Source organism: Phoxinus phoxinus, assembly GCF_949152265.1.
Source record: "Phoxinus phoxinus genome assembly, chromosome: 7".
In the NCBI taxonomy this organism is placed as follows: Eukaryota; Metazoa; Chordata; class Actinopteri; order Cypriniformes; family Leuciscidae; genus Phoxinus; species Phoxinus phoxinus.
Window position 1 is genome coordinate 5,045,406 of NC_136882.1, and position 23,767 is coordinate 5,069,172.

The 23,767-nt window shown below is 43.2% G+C and overlaps 1 protein-coding gene across 1 annotated transcript; it reads right to left on the bottom strand.

Moving 5' to 3' along the window:
* Positions 1 to 235: 235 nt before the first annotated feature.
* Positions 236 to 22,221, bottom strand: LOC307002080 (uncharacterized protein). The gene is made up of 6 exons (XM_079619322.1): positions 21,857 to 22,221; positions 19,331 to 19,527; positions 18,928 to 19,033; positions 18,118 to 18,234; positions 17,915 to 17,993; positions 236 to 5,331 (listed from the first exon to the last, which is right to left on the bottom strand). Exons 2-6 carry the CDS (start codon positions 19,486 to 19,488, stop codon positions 5,237 to 5,239), a joined length of 555 nt encoding a protein of 184 aa, XP_079475448.1. The 5' UTR covers positions 19,489 to 19,527; positions 21,857 to 22,221; the 3' UTR covers positions 236 to 5,236.
* Between the last annotated feature and the right edge of the window lie 1,546 nt (positions 22,222 to 23,767).

Genomic DNA, 23,767 nt, shown 5'->3' on the forward strand with positions numbered 1-23,767 from the left:
CTGCATTCAACCAATCAAATAAACCTCATAATATTTCTAAGAAAGAAACTGTGGGCAGGTAAAACTGGCATGAAACAAATACATGTGATCAAATGAAACAAATTAAATTAAATTATTTTAATTTACTTAAAATATGTTAAACAATTATTTCATGGTGTTACATTTAATTTTATTGTGTTTGACCAATTTACTTAAGTTACATAAGTGATTTTTGTAGTTTTAAAGTAGCATTTAATAAAACCATTCGATGTCTAAATGTGAAACATTAGTTACTAAACTTTAACACACAACTACAAACAACAAAATTCACAGAAATATTTATTCATCACTAGATTAGACCAAATAAACTGCAAACTCAACTGAAAAAAAATAAAAATCACATCATATTTTGTAAAGCATCCTAAAATAACTAATATTTCTCAGGTTCTCAGAATTATACACCTAATGCAAATTAAAACTAGGAAAACAAATCATGAAAACCATCTAAACAAGCAGATAAGCATTTACATGTGAAAATAATGGAACACAATGCAAACGTTTAATGCAAACATGCACTGGTAAATCCACAGACGGTGACTTCTCAACAAGGATCAATTACCTGCCTAATTATTTGAAGAGAACTACAACATTTACACATACTTTTACATTTATTCCTTTTAAAAAATGTGTGTGTGTGTGTGTGTGTGTTTGTGTGGACAATCATTGATTCAAAGTTTAGTTTTGAAGCCAACTGTGATGCTGTTTGTAAAAAGGGGCATCGACGTTTGTTCTTATTAAGGAAATTTCTAAATTGACAAAGCAATGTTGATTCTGTTTTTTGTGCTTTTATTAAATCAACTTTGTCCTTTTCTTTGGTGTCCTGGAACTGGGATTTCTCTTTAAAGAGACAAATTGTGTCGAGATCTAGAGCCAAATCTATTCTCCAGACTGAGAAATGGTCCAGTATTGACTGGGGAGCCGCTACTGAACCCTGCTTCACTGACTGTATACCAGCGGGAACAGCGAATGACTGTTTCAGTTTTAAGAGACTGGCATCATCCCCTGTATTATGAGTTCCTGCTCCTTCCGTCTAATGGATGGTTTAGACTAGAGTCCCGCAGTGTACAACAAAATGGTATAAGAACAGCTTTGTCCCTGTAGTGATTCATTGTATGAATAGTAATAAGATGAAGTAATAGGTCTGTTATAATGTTTTAGTGGTTAGTGTTGTTTTTATAGTGTTGTCTATTGTATTGTCTATGATATGTATGAGAAACAGCCTGAACTTGTTCACCGAAACCAAATTTACCTACGGGAACCGATCATCTCTAGCCTAGTAGCTAATAGTAAATAAACAAGAATGAACAATGTTGAAAGATACAGTACAACTTACCGAAATGTATATTCCTCATACATAATATCGATCAATCAGTGTTTTTCAACCGCGGAAATAAAACAGCTAGAGAACAATTAAGTCACATAACATTTAGCTACCTCTAGCAAAGCCATTTAATGACCATAATTTATAGCACGTTAGTTGGCTAGAAAAAAGAGCTTTAGAGAGTATTTTGCTAAATATGTGTACTATATTAGGGGAGAGCGGGGCACAACGTAACGCTTTTTGACTTTTCTCAGTTTGTGTAAATCTACTTAGGCTTTAGAGTATTTAATTTCCCCCACATTCATTTTCCACATGTCGAGTACAATTATGTGGTTTTGCTTTATTAATACAGTGCATACTTTTTTCTTTATATACCCCGAAAGAATGGAAGAGAAATGTGACAACATGCCCCATAGGTGGGGTACATTGTAACATGTGAGGGGCACTTTGTAACATGACCATGAGATAGCTAAAAATGCTATCTGATCTAATCAAAAAAATATACAAGTCAAACTAAAATATTTTCTCAATAAAAAACAATTATTAACTTTTTCATATAAAATAATGGCATTTTTTAATAATTAAAAATAAACACATTTCTGAGTTTGACAACAAACCCACCAGAAAACGTCTCGGGTTACGTCTGTAACCCTTGTTCCCTGAGAAGGGAACGAGACACTGCATTGTTAGAAACAACTCTTTGGGGACGCTCCCTAAGCATACGTCTCTGAAGTATGAATGAAACTATTCCAATCCTGGGGTGCGTTTCCCGTACAACTATATAGCTCACTGCTTAACTACCATAGTACGATGCATCGTTGGATAAATCAACTAGCTAGTCACGACTGTTTCCCGAAACCATATGTCGCAAAGTATCGTTTAACCACGTTGGTTTATGATGTCTCGCACGTGGTGGACTAATAACTTTTTTAAATTAATTTGTTTGAGATCGAATTAACGCTAGATTTCGTCATATAAGTTACAGACATGGCATCTGAAGACCATTTCACATTTTTCTCAGTTACTTTGCTTTATTACCAGACTCAATATTTGGCTCGTTCTTACATAGTTGAGCACGTTCGCACATGCGCAGTCTTCAAAAACGGTGCTTTAAATCTCTTGACAAACTAGAAGACGTAAATTACATTTGTATGTATTCTAAATAAATAACACGGGTTGTACTGAATGTCAGCTTGCTTATTTTGCTAAAGATAAGGATTTATTCAGTCTACATCTCATGTAAACTAGAAACTATGCTTCTAACCACAGCTCGAGAGCTGTCGCTCCAACCACACAAGTCTGCGATGCTGTTTGCGAACGTTCGTTGGAACGATGGTTTCGGGAAACACCAAATCGTTGAACTATGCTGATAACGACGGAACTTGCGATCATAGTTGGCTTTCGATGCTTTCGGGAAACGCACCCCTGATTGGTGTTGCGTCATGACGTAACATGTGATGCATACCCGGATGTATAAAATTACGCCGGCACACACACATCATATTTTGAGATTGAGCCTTGCGATGAAGCAAGCCGCTCCAAGGTATGAAAGGGCGTGGCAAGGCGACGAAGTGTCTCTCTGACAGGACAGAGCACATGGAGCCTCTCTTCTTCTGCCGCCACATGTGGTGGAGGATGAAATGCCTGCAGGACCGTAGACCGTGCCATATTGGAAGGCACCTTAGGCACATAGCCAGGTCTCGGATGCAGGGTGGCCTTAACTCCTCCTGGGGCAAACTCCAAGCAAGCTGGCGATATTGCCAGGGCCTGGAGATCTCCCACCCTCTTAAGCGAGGTAATGGCTAGGAGAAAAGCCATCTTAAGTGTCAGGTCCTTAGCTGATGCCGACTGAAGTGGTTTGAAGGGGGCCAGGGATAGCCCTTCAAGAACCACCGCCAGGTCCCAGGTAGGAACTGGTCGTCGGTCTCATCCTCCATGTACCACAGAGAAAACTCATGATCAGCTGGTGCCTCCCCAGAGGCCTATCACTTAGTGGTGCATGGAAAGCCGCAATAGCAGCCACGTACACCTTAAGTGTGGAAGGGGTGAGACCAGCAGAGAAGCGATCTTGAAGAAACTCCAGAACTGAAGCCACTGGGCAGTTAACTGGGTCTAACTCATGTTCTCTACACCAAGTGGGAAACACATTCCACTTTAGGCCATACAATCTCCTAGTGGAAGGAGCTCTGGAACTAAGGATGGTCTCGACTACTCCGGCTGAAAGGCCAGCATCTAGGTACTGAACCCCCTCAGGGGACAGACCCACAGCTTCCACAGCTCCAGGCGAGGGTGGAATATCGTGCCGCCATCATTTTATACTTCCGGGTACGCCATAACATGTTACGTCATGACGCAATACCAATCAGGATTGGAATAGTTTCATTCATACTTCAGAGACGTACGCTTAGGGAGCGTACCCAAAGAGTCGTTTCTAACCTCGAAAGGAAACACAGCTATTAATTCAAAACATAATAATAAAAAACATTGACTCTCAGTCTTTATTTACATTTTACTCATGTTTTCTCAATAGAATTCATAAAAGTATAGAATATAATGGCATAGTTCTAATAGGGGCGCAACCTAACGCTCTCCCCTACATATTTATTATATTTTTACATATATCATTATATAAAGTTGTTATTATAATAAAAAATGCATTATATTTAATTTGAGTTATTTTTTACCTTAAATAATACTACCAGCTGGTAGGGCTCTCTGTATGTTTACAGCATTAGGTGAGATTTTATTTTCTTGAGTAAAATTAACACCTATCTTGTGTACCTAATATTTAATGATTTAATATTGAATCAAATCACAAGAAACCGTGAAATTTGTGTCAAGCAATAATCAAAATATTTTAGCTTACCAGAAATTGTACCATGTAAACATTGTAACATGTTGTCACTAAACCTAATACAATTGTTTAGTTACTCAAATGTTTTGACCCATGACTTGTAGATGTACATCTCAAATTATACAAATTTTACAGGCAAAACCTGAAATGAAGTAGCATGCATATTTGCAATACATTTCCATTTGGGCTCATTCTCAGAAAATAACATAATGTGTGTCCCAGTGACTAATGATGAAAGTTAACTTACATTATTTTAATAGTAATTACAACGTATAATAATTTGTATAAATCAGAAATGTTTCAACTACTCCATAAAGCATGAATATTGGTAATCAAGTTGTGTAAGCAAGTGTACCTGAAAGTATTTGTAATTAGCAGTGAAATGTAATAGATGTAAAAGATGCCTCGAAACCATATTTCAGCGAAGACTGAATGTAAGAGTGCAAAAATACAATATAACTGACCTGTGGATAAATGAATGATGTATTGGTTGAACTATGTCCTTAAACTTTAGTAAATTGTAGATGTATTTGATGCAACTACAGATGGTGCTGGTGTAATGGGTCTGTATTTGGATTTCAAATGTAAAGTTTGTTTTTGTTGTTTCTGACACACACACGCACGCACAATGAATAAGTCACTAATATCTCTGTGACATACAGTTTGAACCAAAATAGGACCCTGCCTGAGAGAAATATAGTTGGATGGGGATTAATGACAGTTGTGGTTTAAGATACAATAGATGCATATTAGCATATTAGGCATCAGAAAGTAAACTGATTATTCCCTATGTAGCTGTGTAGTGGTAAAGTGACTTATATAATGAGCATATGGGTCAAATAAATAATCAGTTTCATATTCTGAACATGGGAAAATCAATAGATACTGATGTCATTGTCAATTCAGTATTTGTCATTCAGTGGTAAACGTTCACATTTTACATGTAGTAATTAAAATACATTAGGTGTACTACTACTAGAATCTTGTTATTGTATGTGGTGATCCAGATGTGTGCAGGCTGTTTATGGGGGAAGAGTCTGTCGAGTGGAGCTGAACTGGGTACACAGTCTGTCGCTGGTGGATTCAGTAAAGGTAGGAGAAGAGGAGAGACCACTGCCTGCAACACACACACACACACACACACACACACACACACACACACACACACACACACACACACACACACACACACACACACACACACACACACAGAGAGAGAGAGAGAGGGGGGGGGGGGTGAGAGACATATTCTAACATTTAACTAATTGGGAATAGGTCAAAAAATGTTTTATAAATATTCTACATACATATATATATATATATATGCACTGAACAAAATTATAAACGCAACACTTTTGTTTTTGCCCCCATTTTTCATGAGCTGAACTCAAAGATCTAAGACTTTTTCTATGTACACAAAAGGCCTATTTCTCTTAAATATTGTTCATAAATCTGTCTAAATCTGTGTTAGTGAGCACTTGCCGAGATAATCCATCCACCTCACAGGTGTGGCATATCAGGATGCTGATTAGACAGCATGATTATTGCACAGGTGTGCCTTAGGCTGGCCACAATAAAAGGCCGCTCTAAAATGTGCAGTTTTGAGAGAAATAGGCCTTTTGTGTACATAGAAAAAGTCTTAGATCTTTGAGTTCAGCTCATGAAAAATGGGGGCAAAAACAAAAGTGTTGCGTTTATAATTTTGTTCAGTATATACATATCATATATACATTATATATATATATATTAGGGGTGGAACGGTATTTTCGTATTGAACCAAATCGGTACGGGCGTCACGGTTCGGTGCATGAATTTACACGGAGAATACACGGTATAAAAATAAATATAACTCGTGAGCAAATAAATTAATGTAATGCGAAACTACTGTTAGAAACACGGGTTCTGTAGCCCTGCCTGTTAGGTTTGCGAGCCTCCGCTGACTGCGCGCGCGCCTCCCTAAATGGACGAGGCATTTATACTTCGCGCTCGCCGGTGTACTATTCTTTGAAACGACAGGGTGAGACCAACGCTATCTCACGACCAATTCGTACGAATTTGTACGAGTGATTAAAAGGTGGCTAATTCGTATGAATTTGTACGACCTCACTCGTACGAATTTGTACGATTTGTCTAAACCCACGTTTAGGGTTTAGGGGCGGGGTCAGCGGTAGGTCATTCGTATGAATTCATACGATTTTGGCGAATCGTAAAATATGTACGATTTAACAAAAAACTTACAAATTCGTACGAGTGAGGTCGTATGAATTGGTACGAATTAGCCACCTCGTAAAATTCGTACGAATTGCCGTGAGATCGGGTTGGTGCGACTCAGTGTAATTGTCCTCTAAACCATCAGGAATCAGCGGTGAGAAGAAGTAAGGTACACTCGTGAATGTTTATTTTAGTAGGCTACACTTTAGTACACCAGATTATTCCTTGTGACATTAGAAAGAAAAAATGGATATGAGAACTTAACCTACAACTAAATGAACGTTAACTTACATCATTTTTATTTAGTTTTGTGAACCTTTTTATAAAACATGGCCATTTATTTTTATGTAAAGGACTTATGTCTGCTATTGTAGGCTCATTTAGTTAATATAAGCAACTAATTTAGACGCAAGAACTGGATGCCGGTGCGGTGAGATGTACATGCTCGGCCAGATTTGGCTTGAAGTCGCGCACCTTCGGATGCGGAGCCGTGCGCGCTGTTACAAAAAAGCCGTGCACTGCACACCACCACGCGAAATGGGGCCTTGCGCACCCAACGCGCACGACCGCAATGACGACATTTTTGCCGCGCGCACCTTCGCGCTCGTGCGTATTCATGCTGTATTTTCAGTTTTATAGCTGATTGTCTTATTTCATCCCACGCTTTACACTAGGGCTGCACGATATTGGAAAAAAAATTACATTGCGCTATTTTTTTCCCCAACGATATATATTGCGATATTGAGAGCCATAACTCCAGGCTAAAGTCAATAATGACCATTCCATGATATTAATAATTTCACTAATAAGCAAGCTTCATTACAAGTGACAAAAAGGTCACTTAATATTTTATTCCAAAATTAGAACATTTCTGTAAACACAAAAGCAGAACACATTTTTAAATAAAACAGCTGCTTTATGTCAACCCCCCTGATTGGTTTACAACAATATAACTTAAAATAAATATATTTTTTATAAAACAACTTATAAGCATTTTGGTTCACAATCTTTTAAGTCAACTTTTCTTAGCCAAAGTGCCAGAGTAAAACAGTGTTGGTGTTGGTCATCATCATAATAATATGAAATAAAACTTTAATATATTTTGTATTGTATTAAATCTTCTAAACAGATTAGAGAACATGTTTCTGTAAACAGAAAAGCCGAACACATTTAAACAGCAGCTTTACACCATACCGCCTGTCAGCGCCGCCGCTCCCACCACACGCGTCAAGAGCTGAGGGGGCACTAAAAAAATTGCCTTATGAAAAATCAATAATTATAATGCCGATATTATTTCAGTATAAAAAATACAGACATCCCAAGTCTCCCGGAAGTTCCGGGAGTCTCCCGCATATTGATAGCGGCTCACTGATGCCCGCAAATTAGTTAAAATCTCCGGAATCTAGAGCGAGCGCGCCCGCGAGACAGAGACTGTGAATATCGTTCAGCCCTACTTTACACCACTGCACCCCACGCTTTACACCACTGCATCCCACGCTTTACACCACTGCACCCCACGCTTTACACCATGCATCCCACGCTTTACACCATGCATCCCACGCTTTACACCATGCATCCCACGCTTTACACCATGCATCCCACGCTTTACACCATGCATCCCACGCTTTACACCACTGCACCCCACGCTTTACACCACTGCACCCCACGCTTTACACCACTGCACCCCACGCTTTACACCACTGCACCCCACGCTTTACACCACTGCACCCCACGCTTTACACCACTGCATCCCACGCTTTACACCACTGCACCCCACGCTTTACACCATGCATCCCACGCTTTACACCATGCATCCCACGCTTTACACCATGCATCCCACGCTTTACACCACTGCACCCCACGCTTTACACCACTGCATCCCACGCTTTACACCACTGCATCCCACGCTTTACACCATGCATCCCACGCTTTACACCACTGCACCCCACGCTTTACACCATGCATCCCACGCTTTACACCACTGCATCCCACGCTTTACACCACTGCACCCCACGCTTTACACCACTGCATCCCACGCTTTACACCATGCATCCCACGCTTTACACCACTGCACCCCACGCTTTACACCACTGCACCCCACGCTTTATACCACTGCATCCCTTGCTTTAAACCACTGCACCCCACGCTTTACACCACTGCACCCCACGCTTTACACCACTGCATCCCACGCTTTACACCACTGCACCCCACGCTTTACACCACTGCACCCCACGCTTTACACCACTGCATCCCACGCTTTACCACACTGCACCACACGCTTTACACCACTGCACCCCACCCTTTACACCACTGCATCCCACGCTTTACACCACTGCATCCCATGCTTTATACCACTGCATCCCACGCTTTAAACCACTGCACCCCACGCTTTACACCACTGCATCCCACGCTTTACACCACTGCACCCCACGCTTTACACCACTGCACCCCACGCTTTACACCACTGCACCCCACGCTTTACACCACTGCACCCCACTGCACCCCACACTTTCCACCACTGCATCCCACGCTTTAAACCACTGCACCCCACGCTTTACACCACTGCATCCCACGCTTTACACCACTGCATCCCACGCTTTACACCACTGCATCCCACGCTTTACACCACTGCACCCCACGCTTTACACCACTGCATCCCACGCTTTACACCACTGCACCCCACGCTTTACACCACTGCATCCCACGCTTTACACCACTGCACCCCACGCTTTACACCACTGCACCCCACGCTTTGCACCACTGCACCCCACGCTTTACACCACTGCATCCCACGCTTTACACCACTGCACCCCACCCTTTACACCACTGCATCCCACGCTTTACACCACTGCATCCCACGCTTTATACCACTGCATCCCACGCTTTAAACCACTGCACCCCACGCTTTACACCACTGCACCCCACGCTTTACACCACTGCACCCCACGCTTTACACCACTGCATCCCACGCTTTACCACACTGCACCACACGCTTTACACCACTGCATCCCACGCTTTACACCACTGCATCCCACGCTTTACACCACTGCATCCCACGCTTTAAACCACTGCACCCCACGCTTTACACCACTGCACCCCACGCTTTACACCACTGCACCCCACGCTTTACACCACTGCACCCCACGCTTTACACCACTGCATCCCACGCTTTACACCACTGCATCCCACGCTTTACACCACTGCATCCCACGCTTTACACCACTGCACCCCACGCTTTACACCACTGCACCCCACGCTTTACACCACTGCATCCCACGCTTTAAACCACTGCACCCCACGCTTTACACCACTGCACCCCACGCTTTACACCACTGCACCCCACGCTTTACACCACTGCATCCCACGCTTTAAACCACTGCACCCCACGCTTTACACCACTGCACCCCACGCTTTACACCACTGCATCCCATGCTTTACACCACTGCACCCCACGCTTTACACCACTGCACCCCACGCTTTACACCACTGCACCCCACGCTTTACACCACTGCACCCCACGCTTTACACCACTGCACCCCACGCTTTACACCACTGCATCCCACGCTTTAAACCACTGCACCCCACGCTTTACACCACTGCATCCCACGCTTTACACCACTGCATCCCACGCTTTACACCACTGCACCCCACGCTTTACACCACTGCATCCCACGCTTTACACCACTGCACCCCACGCTTTACATCACTGCATCCCACGCTTTACACCACTGCATCCCACGCTTTACACCACTGCACCCCACGCTTTATACCACTGCATCCCGCGCTTTAAACCACTGCACCCCACGCTTTACACCACTGCATCCCACGCTTTACACCACTCTGCACCCCACGCTTTACACCACTGCATCCCACGCTTTACACCACTGCACCCCACGCTTTACACCACTGCACCCCACGCTTTACACCACTGCATCCCACGCTTTACCACACTGCACCACACGCTTTACACCACTGCACCCCACGCTTTACACCACTGCATCCCACGCTTTACACCACTGCACCCCACGCTTTACACCACTGCATTCCACGCTTTACACCACTGCATCCCACGCTTTACACCACTGCATCCCACGCTTTACACCACTGCACCCCACGCTTTACACCACTGCATCCCACGCTTTACACCACTGCATTCCACGCTTTACACCACTGCATCCCACGCTTTACACCACTGCATCCCACGCTTTACACCACTGCATCCCACGCTTTACACCACTGCACCCCACGCTTTACACCACTGCACCCCACGCTTTACACCACTGCACCCCACGCTTTACACCACTGCATCCCACGCTTTACACCACTGCATCCCACGCTTTACACCACTGCACCTCACGCTTTACACCACTGCATCCCACGCTTTACACCACTGCACCCCACGCTTTACACCACTGCACCCCACGCTTTACACCACTGCACCCCACGCTTTACACCACTGCACCCCACGCTTTACACCACTGCACCCCACGCTTTACACCACTGCACCCCACGCTTTACACCACTGCACCCCACGCTTTACACCACTGCACCCCACGCTTTACACCACTGCATCCCACGCATTACACCACTGCACCCCACGCTTTACACCACTGCACCCCACGCTTTACACCACTGCATCCCACGCATTACACCACTGCATCCCACGCTTTACACCACTGCATCCCACGCTTTACACCACTGCATCCCACGCTTTACACCACTGCACCCCACGCTTTACACCACTACATCCCACGCTTTGCACCACTGCATCCCATGCTTTACACCACTGCACCCCACGCTTTACACCACTGCACCCCACGCTTTACACCACTGCACCCCACGCTTTGCACCACTGCATCCCACGCTTTACACCACTGCATCCCACGCTTTACCACACTGCACCCCACGCTTTACACCACTGCATCCCACGCTTTACCACACTGCACCCCACGCTTTACACCACTGCACCCCACGCTTTACACCACTACATCCCACGCATTACACCACTGCATCCCACGCTTTACACCACTGCATCCCACGCTTTACACCACTGCACCCCACGCTTTACACCACTGCATTCCACGCTTTACACCACTGCATCCCACGCTTTACACCACTGCATCCCACGCATTACACCACTGCATCCCACGCATTACACCACTGCATCCCACGCTTTACACCACTGCATCCCACGCTTTACACCACTCCATCCCACGCTTTACACCACTGCATCCCACGCTTTACACCACTCCATCCCACGCTTTACACCACTCCATCCCACGCTTTACACCACTCCATCCCACGCTTTACACCACTCCATCCCACGCTTTACACCACTCCATCCCACGCTTTACACCACTGCATCCCACGCTTTGCATTGCTCTCGGTGATGTAAGGCTTGGATGCAGATGCTCGGCCATGGAAACCCATTCCATGTAGCTCTACACACTGTTCTTGAGCTAATCTGAAGGCCACACAAAGTTAGGAGGTCTGTAGCTATTGACTCTGCAGAAAGTTGGCGACTTTTGCTCACTGTGTTCCTCAACATGCGCAGACCCGCTCTGTTATTTTACTGTGGCTGTTGTCCAATTCATGAAGGCATGAGTCTGATTGTTTCATTTAACCAGTAAACAACATTTGATTCTTGAGTGATCTAGTCACAACAGTAACAAATTATCTGTGAATAACGACATAAATAGTGGTTTGTCAAAAACAAAAGAAATATACATTATATTCTGAATTCAGAACAACTACATAGCATATGGAATTTTTTTGTGATACTTGTATGGTGTTTTTGCTTAAATTTTCATGTCCCTGTTAATTGCAGAGTGAGAGTACACTAATCAAAATGTTTTCTTTTTATATTTCACAGGAAAAAGAAAATCATAGCAGTTTGGAATAACAAGAAGTTTTACGAGACTAGATTTGATGGCCGAGTGCGGGCCGTAAGGTACTCGTGTGTGTGTGCGGGTTTGCATAAAACGATTTGTGGGACTTCAGCAAATATCTAAAAAATAAAGCATCTAAAAACAAATAAATTGTTATTCATCTGTTGCACAAAAGCAACAAGAACAAATAAATACAAATAAAAAGGATTTACAGGCAGAGTTTCTATTTTTAACATGTTTTTGCAGCGTTATGCAATGTAGCCAATCACAGACATATGTGTTGATTTCTTGAACGCAATGGCCAATCAGAAGCATTTCAGATAGAATCCACTCACCGCTCAAAACTGAGTTTTTGTTCAGTGCTGAATTCAGCATGCTGGCAATCCTCTTATTATAACAAACAAAGTGTTGACATTGTGAAAGATTCATTGTTCAGTAAGCTTTGTTGACAATAAAAGAGCTTTGTGAGATTGTGATGAACTGAGATGTCAGCTTTTTAGGAATTATTAAGGGGAGCGCACTTCGCACGCATTCTGTCATGCCAAACCATGTAAAGTAGCCTGCTTGCTTTTATGTTAAATTAACAGTGTTGATGTTGATTCTTTAATAACAAATAGTTTATTGGGAGCATTTATGCTGATTTGTAGGTTGTGGCTAGGCGACACGTAGGCTAACTTGAAAGTATTTCATGGTCATACAGAAAAAAATCTATTTATATTTTTAAGCTGACTTTTGCGGGCGGGATCAGGACAAAACATGAATGTTGCGGGTGGGAGCAGGAGAAGGTAACATATATTTTTGCGGGACCAGGACAGAATCCTGCGGGAGGTCTCTATCTCACATCACCAAAAACAATGTCAAGAATCAGATGTGTAAAGCATGCGGCTACTGGACTCTGGAGCAGTGGAAACCTGTTCTGTGGAGTGACGAATCAAGCTTCTTTGTTTGGCAGTCTGATGGGTGAGTCTGTGTTTGGCAGTCTGATGGGTGAGTCTGTGTTTGGCAGTCTGATTGGTGAATCTGTGTTGGGCAGTCTGACGGGCGAGTCTGTGTTTGGCAGTCTGACGGGCGAGTCTGTGTTTGGCAGTCTGACGGGCGAGTCTGTGTTTGGCAGTCTGATGGGTGAGTCTGTGTTTGGCAGTCTGATGGACGAGTCTGTGTTTGGCAGTCTGATGGGTGAGTCTGTGTTTGGCAGTCTGATGGGCGAGTCTATGTTTGGCAGTCTGATGGGCGAGTCTGTGTTTGGCAGTCTGATGGGCGAGTCTATGTTTGGCAGTCTGATGGGCGAGTCTGTGTTTGGCAGTCTGACGGGCGAGTCTGTGTTTGGCAGTCTGATGGGTGAATCTGTGTTTGGCAGTCTGATGGGTGAGTCTGTGTTTGGCAGTCTGATGGGTGAGTCTGTGTTTGGCAGTCTGATGGGCGAGTCTGTGTTTGGCAGTCTGATGGGTGAGTCTGTGTTTGGCAGTCTGATGGGCGAGTCTGTGTTTGGCAGTCTGATGGGCGAGTCTGTGTTTGGCAGTCTGATGGGCGAGTCTGTGTTTGGCAGTCTGACGGGCGAGTCTGTGTTTGGCAGTCTGATGGGCGAGTCTGTGTTTGGCAGTCTGACGGGCGAGTCTGTGTTTGGCAGTCTGATGTGTGAGTCTGTGTTTGGCAGTCTGACGGGCGAGTCTGTGTTTGGCAGTCTGATGTGTGAGTCTGTGTTTGGAAGTCTGATGTGTGAGTCTGTGTTTGGAAGTCTGATGTGTGAGTCTGTGTTTGGCAGTCTGATGTGTGAGTCTGTGTTTGGCAGTCTGATGTGTGAGTCTGTGTTTGGAAGTCTGATGTGTGAGTCTGTGTTTGGCAGTCTGATGTGTGAGTCTGTGTTTGGAAGTCTGATGTGTGAGTCTGTGTTTGGCAGTCTGATGTGTGAGTCTGTGTTTGGCAGTCTGATGTGTGAGTCTGTGTTTGGCAGTCTGATGTGTGAGTCTGTGTTTGGCAGTCTGATGGGTGAGTCTGTGTTTGGCAGTCTGACGGGCGAGTCTGTGTTTGGCAGTCTGATGGGTGAGTATGTGTTTGGCAGTCTGATGGGTGAGTCTGTGTTTGGCAGTCTGATGGGCGAGTCTGTGTTTGGCAGTCTGATGGGCGAGTCTGTGTTTGGCAGTCTGATGGGTGAGTATGTGTTTGGCAGTCTGATGGGTGAGTCTGTGTTTGGCAGTCTGATGAGCGAGTATGTGTTTGGCAGTCTGATGGGTGAGTATGTGTTTGGCAGTCTGATGGGTGAGTCTGTGTTTGGCAGTCTGACGGGCGAGTCTGTGTTTGGCAGTCTGAGGGGCGAGTCTGTGTTTGGCAGTCTGATGAGCGAGTCTGTGTTTGGCAGTCTGATGGGTGAGTCTGTGTTTGGCAGTCTGATGGGTCAGTCTGTGTTTGGCAGTCTGATGGGTGAGTCTGCGTTTGGCAGTCTGAGGGGCGAGTCTGTGTTTGGCAGTCTGATGAGCGAGTCTGTGTTAGGCAGGCTGATGGGCGAGTCTGTGTTTGGCAGTCTGACGTGCGAGTCTGTGTTTGGCAGTCTGAGGGGCGAATCTGTTTTTGGCAGTCTGATGGGTGAGTCTGTGTTTGGCAGTCTGATGGGTGAGTCTGTGTTTGGCAGTCTGATGAGCGAGTCTGTGTTTGAGAGTCTGATGGGTGAGTCTGTGTTTGGCAGTCTGATGAGCGAGTCTGTGTTTGGCAGTCTGACGGGCGAGTCTGTGTTTGGCAGTCTGATGGGTGAGTCTGTGTTTGGCAGTCTGATGGGTGAGTATGTGTTTGGCAGTCTGATGAGCGAGTCTGTGTTTGGCAGTCTGATGGGTGAGTCTGTGTTTGGCAGTCTGATGAGCGAGTCTGTGTTTGGCAGTCTGATGGGCGAGTATGTGTTTGGCAGTCTGATGGGCGAGTCTATGTTTGGCAGTCTGATGTGTGAGTCTGTGTTTGGCAGTCTGATGGGTGAGTCTGTGTTTGGCAGTCTGATGAGCGAGTCTGCGTTTGGCAGTCTGATGGGTGAGTCTGTGTTTGGCAGTCTGATGAGCGAGTCTGTGTTTGGCAGTCTGACGGGCGAGTCTGTGTTTGGCAGTCTGATGAGCGAGTCTGTGTTTGGCAGTCTGATGGGTGAGTATGTGTTTGGCAGTCTGATGAGCGAGTCTGTGTTTGGCAGTCTGATGGGTGAGTCTGTGTTTGGCAGTCTGATGAGCGAGTCTGTGTTTGGCAGTCTGATGAGCGAGTCTGTGTTTGGCAGTCTGATGGGTGAGTATGTGTTTGGCAGTCTGATGGGCGAGTCTGTGTTTGGCAGTCTGATGGGTGAGTCTGTGTTTGGCAGTCTGATGGGTGAGTATGTGTTTGGCAGTCTGATGAGCGAGTCTGTGTTTGGCAGTCTGATGGGTGAGTATGTGTTTGGCAGTCTGATGAGCGAGTCTGTGTTTGGCAGTCTGATGGGTGAGTATGTGTTTGGCAGTCTGATGGGTGAGTCTGTGTTTGGCAGTCTGATGGGTGAGTCTACGTTTGGCAGTCTGATAGGCGAGTATGTGTTTGGCAGTCTGATGGGTGAGTCTGTGTTTGGCAGTCTGATGGGTGTATGTGTTTGGCAGTCTGATGGGTGAGTCTGTGTTAGGCAGTCTGATGGGTGTATGTGTTTGGCAGTCTGATGTGTGAGTCTGTGTTTGGCAGTCTGATGGGTGAGTATGTGTTTGGCAGTCTGATGAGCGAGTCTGTGTTTGGCAGTCTGATGGGTGAGTCTGTGTTTGGCAGTCTGATGAGCGAGTCTGTGTTTGGCAGTCTGATGAGCGAGTCTGTGTTTGGCAGTCTGATGGGTGAGTATGTGTTTGGCAGTCTGATGGGCGAGTCTGTGTTTGGCAGTCTGATGGGTGAGTCTGTGTTTGGCAGTCTGATGGGTGAGTATGTGTTTGGCAGTCTGATGAGCGAGTCTGTGTTTGGCAGTCTGATGGGTGAGTATGTGTTTGGCAGTCTGATGAGCGAGTCTGTGTTTGGCAGTCTGATGGGTGAGTCTGTGTTTGGCAGTCTGATGGGTGAGTCTGTGTTTGGCAGTCTGATGGGTGAGTCTGTGTTTGTCAGTCTGATGGGTGAGTCTGTGTTTGGCAGTCTGATGGGTGAGTCTGTGTTTGGCAGTCTGATGGGTGAGTCTGTGTTTGGCAGTCTGATGGGTGAGTCTGTGTTTGGCAGTCTGATGAGCGAGTCTGTGTTTGGCAGTCTGATGGGTGTATGTGTTTGGCAGTCTGATGAGCGAGTCTGTGTTTGGCAGTCTGACGGGCGAGTCTGTGTTTGGCAGTCTGACGGGCGAGTCTGTGTTTGGCAGTCTGACGGGTGAGTCTGTGTTTGGCAGTCTGACGGGCGAGTCTGTGTTTGGCAGTCTGACGGGCGAGTCTGTGTTTGGCAGTCTGATGGGTGAGTCTGTGTTTGGCAGTCTGACGGGCGAGTCTGTGTTTGGCAGTCTGATGGGTGAGTCTGTGTTTGGCAGTCTGACGGGCGAGTCTGTGTTTGGCAGTCTGAGGGGCGAGTCTGTGTTTGGCAGTCTGATGGGTGAGTCTGTGTTTGGCAGTCTGACGGGCGAGTCTGTGTTTGGCAGTCTGACGGGCGAGTCTGTGTTTGGCAGTCTGATGGGTGAGTCTGTGTTTGGCAGTCTGACGGGCGAGTCTGTGTTTGGCAGTCTGATGGGTGAGTCTGTGTTTGGCAGTCTGACGGGCGAGTCTGTGTTTGGCAGTCTGAGGGGCGAGTCTGTGTTTGGCAGTCTGAGGGGCGAGTCTGTGTTTGGCAGTCTGATGGGTGAGTCTGTGTTTGACAGATGCCAGGAGAACGTTACCTGCCTGACTATAAAGTTTGGTGGAGGGGGGATTATGGTGCAGGGTTGTTTTTCAGGAGTTGGGCTAGACCCCTTACTTCCAGTGAAGGGAAATCTTAATGCTTCAGCATACCAAGACATTTTGAGTAATGCTCAATGCTTAATGCTATGCTCCCAGCTTTGTGGGAGCAGTTTGGGACTATTCCAGCATGACTGTGCTCCAGTGCACAAAGCAAGGTCCATAAAGACATGGTTGGATGAGTTGTGTGAAAGAACCTGACTGGCCCACACAGACCCCTGACCTTGACCCAATTCAACACCTGTGGGAATGTGAAAAGAGATTCAGAGCCAGGCCTTCTCATCCAACATCAGTGCCTGACCTCTCAAACTCTACTGGATGATTGGGCAAAAAATTGTCACACAAACATTTCAAAATCTTGTGGAAAGCCAGACGAGTGAAATCTGTTATAGCTGTGAAGTGGGGACCAGCTCCATATTAATGTCCATGTGTTTATAATGTCATGTCATTACATTCCCTGCTGGGGAAATGGGCAGGTGTCCCAATACTTGTCCATACAGTGTAGTTTAATCTACAGCACAAACTTCTCGAGATTTATTTGGAAAAGAAAAAAAGGGGGAAAAACAGTGTGTACATTTCTAAGACTTCCTTTAGAAACGAGCAAATGCTTTTCTGATACTGTGGTGTACAGCAACTGTAAAGGCTAAATTGGTCAGTAATGGTATTAAGGCTTAACAAAAACAACATTAGCTGTGTAACCTCAGTTTCTCTCACTTACCTCTCATGAGGTTGTACATGTTCAGGTAGTTTGTTCCTGAATCTAAAATGGCATACCAGCTACGAGAGATAGACCGGCCCTGAGGAGAGATTGAATGTTTCCATTAAGATTGTTGTCATTATTATTGTCAAGACATTCCCAAAAAACTGTAAACACAGCATGATAATAGAGTGTGTCTGCTTCAGGAGGAAAGATAATGTCACCTGAACATCACAGGTGTCTGGGTCTGGACTGCTGAGGTTGAAGGTGATGTCATCCACAAACCTCATCACAGGAGTGGTGTGTGTAGCAGTGATGTCCTCTGCATTCACAGACACCAGCTAAAGATAGGAAACAAAATCACAAGTAAGTGGCGATAACCACAGTTAGAAGGAGGGCCTTCATTGAAACTAGTGCGACCAAAACACACAAAATAACACTAGTCCTAGGTGAGTAAATATGAATTACAGTGCATTTGATTTCTGTGCAGAATGTTTAGGATGTTTTAAGCATTTCAGACCTCTGGTTTTTCAAGGTTATAAAAGCGCTGTCGTGCTGTTGCTTGGTCAAATTTTGCGGTCGTTTTAGAATCCGCTGTATTTCCGCGTGAGAACGGAAAAGTTTTCTGCACAGATTTTCCTCATGCTCAAGATTGTTTATGCAAATTTTGCGGCTCTGACCAAAAGAAAGAGACTTGTGTGCTTTGATTCAAACATTTTTTTGCCCATGCAAAATATTGCTGAAATGTAGGCTAACTAATGTGAGCGCACCTTGTTGGGATGTAAAATTACCATGGTTTGAATTTGTTTCATGTTAATACTATGGTATTTTTTGAATAACCTTGGAGTACTATGTAAATATAGGAATATGGTAAGGGTACCACTATTTAATGTGACCTGGATTCATATCATTTTATGATAAATTAATTATTTTATACAAAACAATTGCATACAATTTACCCATTACAGCTTCCTGGCGTATTTTTCTTTACAGTAGCCTATCATGAAGAATATATAATTATATAATTCACTCACAGAATAAAGGCATCTTTGGCTCTTCCCATGACATGTTTCTGTTGACCACTCTTTAATCTGGTTGACCAAGAGAGAGGAGACGTCAAAGCAGGTAATATCAAGTTTCCTAAAATAAATAAATAAATAAATACAGGTTAATAATAAAAATAAATAAAAATAAGTATATTAAACAAATAATCAAATATGCAAATAATAGCTCATTTAATAGGCATATCATAGGTGAGTTAGAAAAAAATATTCAATGTAAGAATTGAAATAATATCTTAAATGTTTATATATATCTTAAATGTTTATAGAAACCAGGGGTCAGCAAGACATGCATTGACTAATTTTAAAAAATGAGATGATTTTCTGTATCTGTGAGGCCAAGTTGGCTTATTGCATGACTACTGCGGTTCCGTACCACTCAACAGCGCACTGGGCATGGAGCGGCCCGGCCGCCAACGCGCACAGTATCCCGATCCCGAGAGCCAGCGCCGCGAGCACGGACACACACACCACCATCGTGCGCGTGCGGTTAGAGCTGCACGAGGAGTGAGAAAACGCCTCGCCTGAGCTCATGCTCGCGTTATCGCGGCCGTACAGATGTAAGATCAAGATCTCTCCAATAATAACCGGCTGCAGAACCGCAGAACCATGACGTCATGACAGTGTGAGGATGACAGCGCCAGCCTGACAGTCTGAGGCCGGAAGTGGGCGCGCCAAGGCATTACGCTACTTCCGCGTTTAGGAAACGTTATTATAAAGCCTTTGTTTTAAACTATTTAATTGAAAATATATATTTAAGATTGATTAACAATATGATACGTTAAATAAACCTTAAAACATAAAATAAATACTACAATGAAAACAAAACTTAAGAGTTTGAACATTTTATTCAATTGAAAATTACAATTCACAATAATATGATGGACTGAAAACCATGCTGAAAACACAAAAAATATTAATTTCAATAAAACGAGTTTTTTCCTCTGAAATATACAAATAAATCACACACTACCTGTTTTCTAATTAAATAAAAATACAAACTCAAACTAAATAAATAAATTATATAAAACAAAATCAAACCAAATAAAATAAATCTTATAAAAAGGTATACAGGCACACATTTAACAAACAATAATTTTCAAGAGAAAAATAAATAAATTAAAACTCCATACAATACACATGGAGTTTATGCTGAGGTGCCATTCGGTTGATTCGCAGCAGACTTTTTGTTGTTCTCCCCATGTTTTGAATTGGACATGAAGAGGACTACTCTGACCAACTGCAACTTTACGCACTGTGTAAATTCCATTTGATTTGTCCACACATTGGCTTGCAAGGTGAAATCTGGCATTAATGTCCTGAATTGGATTTTTTGTGTGTTTACGGTCAATATGTTTTTTTATATTTTTTTTATTCATGATGTTATTGCAGATTGGGCATTTCTGTTTAATAACAGGCCGTGCGCGAACCGTGCCTGGCATATTAAATGCTGTGTTGGAGGCTGATGATGTCCCAGTAGTAGGTGGCATGTTACAAACATTGCTGGAGGCTGATGATGTCCCAGTAGTAGGTGGCATGTTACAAACATTGCTGGAGGCTGATGGTGTCCCAGTAGTAGGTGGTATGGTCACAACCTCTGGGACAGTAAATGTATCACTAGTATTAGTGGACAGTGGCTTCTCTTTACATAATTCTAAATGATTAAGAAAAACATCTCTCCTCAGAATTGTGGCTGTACAATAGAGACAGTGGAAATGCAGAGATTGTCTGCAGCCCAAACCACATCTGTGAAATGTGAAATCTGAAATATAACAGGAAAAAAAGGAAACAATTAGTTCCTGTGCTTCAAAGTGTAACTCAAACCTACCCCTGATGGTTTAAATGTTTAATGGGATGCATTTATATACATGAAATATTACTATAACAAAATACAAATACACAAATATATAATTCTTTGTTTTTTTTTAGCTCAAGTTTCAGTGTGCAAACTTTAGACGTTAATGAAGACAATATTAATATTCTCTGTCTCGCTAATAAATAATATTTGATGCCTAAATCATGCAGAATACCATCTACATCTAACTAATTCCAAAGGGAATACTATTAAATATGTGTACCTTAAAATGTAATGCAAATCGCTTTGGATAAAAGTGCATAAATGTAAAATAATATCTATTGCCACTGTATATTAAAAAATAACTCAATATGTTCATACCTCCATGAACAACAGCCTTTTTTACGTGGACTTTCATATGATTGGTCAATTTGTCCAGTCTTGTTGGTTTGAAGATACTGGCATCACAAAATGGGCAGTGATAATTTGTGCAACATGTTGTGCATTGGTTCAGATGTGGTACCGCTGACCCTCTCTGAATCGTTATGTGCTTCTATAGGTGAAATAAAATACAATTAATGCAATTTTCATGGTCATAAAATGTAACAAATATTGTAAAATGCCACGCCAGTTTAACAAATTAAATCACAAACCATCAATATATAATCCAACAAAGTGATACTGTGTTATTGTTAAAGATTATCTTATAATACAAAATACTTCGTTTCAAAATACTTCGTTTAAAAAACAGTTCAGTACAGAGCCGTTTAGTATAGTTAAGCGTAACGTTATAACGTTAAGTTTGTTGCATCCATCAAAGAACCTACCTCTTTCTCCTCTTTTTCTTTTTTTACAGTGTGCTCCGCCATATTTCAACAATTTACTGTGTAACCATAGACTGGTCTCTAAACCCATAGTAACCATAGACAGTATGATAGTAACACATGTCTAAACATAAACTCCGTACACTTCCGGCATCAGACTTCTACCCCGCCCACTTCCGGCATCAGACTTCTACCCCGCCCACTTCCGGCCTCAGACTGTCAGGCTGGCGCTGTCATCCTCACACTGTCATGACGTCATGGTTCTGCGGTTCTGCAGTCAGACCTATCTCGATCAGCTGGAAAAAAAAAAATTAGCTCCACCAAGGACGGCCGAGGTCGAGGTGCCACACTTTAAACACGAGAGGCCTGTATTATGCATTACGATCCCGTTCAATCGCTTCCTATCCTAAGGATAGCTCAGAGCAGAAAGACGGAGCGCAACGGAATGGAAGGGGTATCGAGACGTCATCTCTAATCGATCACTCTCGGACCAATCCGCTGTAAACTCGACTCTAGAACGCAACGCTCCGCGCCGCAACGCAACGCTACGCTCCCCTGTGTTCTATACAGATAGCGAGTGAATGATAAAGATAAGGAATGTCTTTTTCTGCACGGTCTCGTATGTCTATTGCACAGTAACGGAAGCGCGCACCGGTTATACAGTCCTGGTGGAACTGCACTGCCCAAGAATCGCCAGAAAAGTTATTTGAAAGTGGTGAGTAGGCTACGCGTTAAATCATATAGGCTAATATAATGGATTTTCTGAAATTGCCACTAAATAATGATGTAAGGAATGTAAAAGTTAGAGAATGTTATTTTAACATTTGCCCTGAGTAATTGAGCATGTTTGTCTAGTACCCCTTTAGCAGAAACGAAACTTACTGACAACTCCTTTGAAGGAACAAAAATAGAAACTTCTAACATGCTCAACAACGACAATAATAAAAAATACTAACAACAATAACAAGTCATCCAAATATTTAAAATACACAAAACAACAGTCCACTTATCTTTACAGGCAAATCAGTAATGTAAAATGTGGGTAATTATGACATTTTTCATGAACATATTTTGTTATTTTTTTTAACAATAAACATTAAATAACAGGCCAACAACAAAAACGGGGTTGAGTTTAAAATTGAGAAAATGGACAGTGTATATGCTTTATATAGCCTATATATATTCCTGTTTTGCTGTAGAAAGATAAAACATATTGTTAGAGAGTTTATGGAATTTTTATTTTATTTATTTATTTATTTGACATGGACATGCAATTACATTGGACAAACCATATGCATTTGTTTAATTGTTTTATCACACATGCTCATTTTCAACACCTGTCCACTGGAGGCTTTTGGAAATGTAATGATAATCATTTTGATATGGGGACATGGGCACAAATATTTTAGCTACACTTTATTTCAAATATACATTTAAGTACTGAGTAATATGAACTACATGTACTTACTATAGGTTGAGGTTTAGGATTAGGCTTTTGTTTAGGGTTCATTGCATGTAATCATGCCTAATTTATAGTTATTACTATAGTAAATACATGTAACGTGTAACAAGGACACAATAAAATGAAGTGTTACCAATATTTTTATTGCAATTTAAAACAAGTCAATTACAAGTATTAATGAACATATAATAATATATCTAATATGCTTTAAAGTTTAATGGGACAACAGTTTAAAATGCATAATTATATCATTTCCTCACACTCCTCAGGTTGATTATGTCACAGTGTCTGGTTTGTGTATCCCCGGGTATCCACTAGAGGTCCTCGTCCGCCACGGTGTCTGTGTTGGAGGCTGATGATGTCCCAGTAGTAGGTGGCATGTTACAAACATTGCTGGAGGCTGATGATGTCCCAGTAGTAGGTGGCATGTTACAAACATTGCTGGAGGCTGATGATGTCCCAGTAGTAGGTGGCATGTTACAAACATTGCTGGAGGCTGATGATGTCCCAGTAGTAGGTGGCATGTTACAAACATTGCTGGAGGCTGATGGTGTCCCAGTAGTAGGTGGTATGGTCACAACCTCTGGGACAGTAAATGTATCACTAGTATTAGTGGACAGTGGCTTCTCTTTACATAATTCTAAATGATTAAGAAAAACATCTCTCCTCAGAATTGTGGCTGTACAATAGAGACAGTGGAAATGCAGAGATTGTCTGCAGCCCAAACCACAT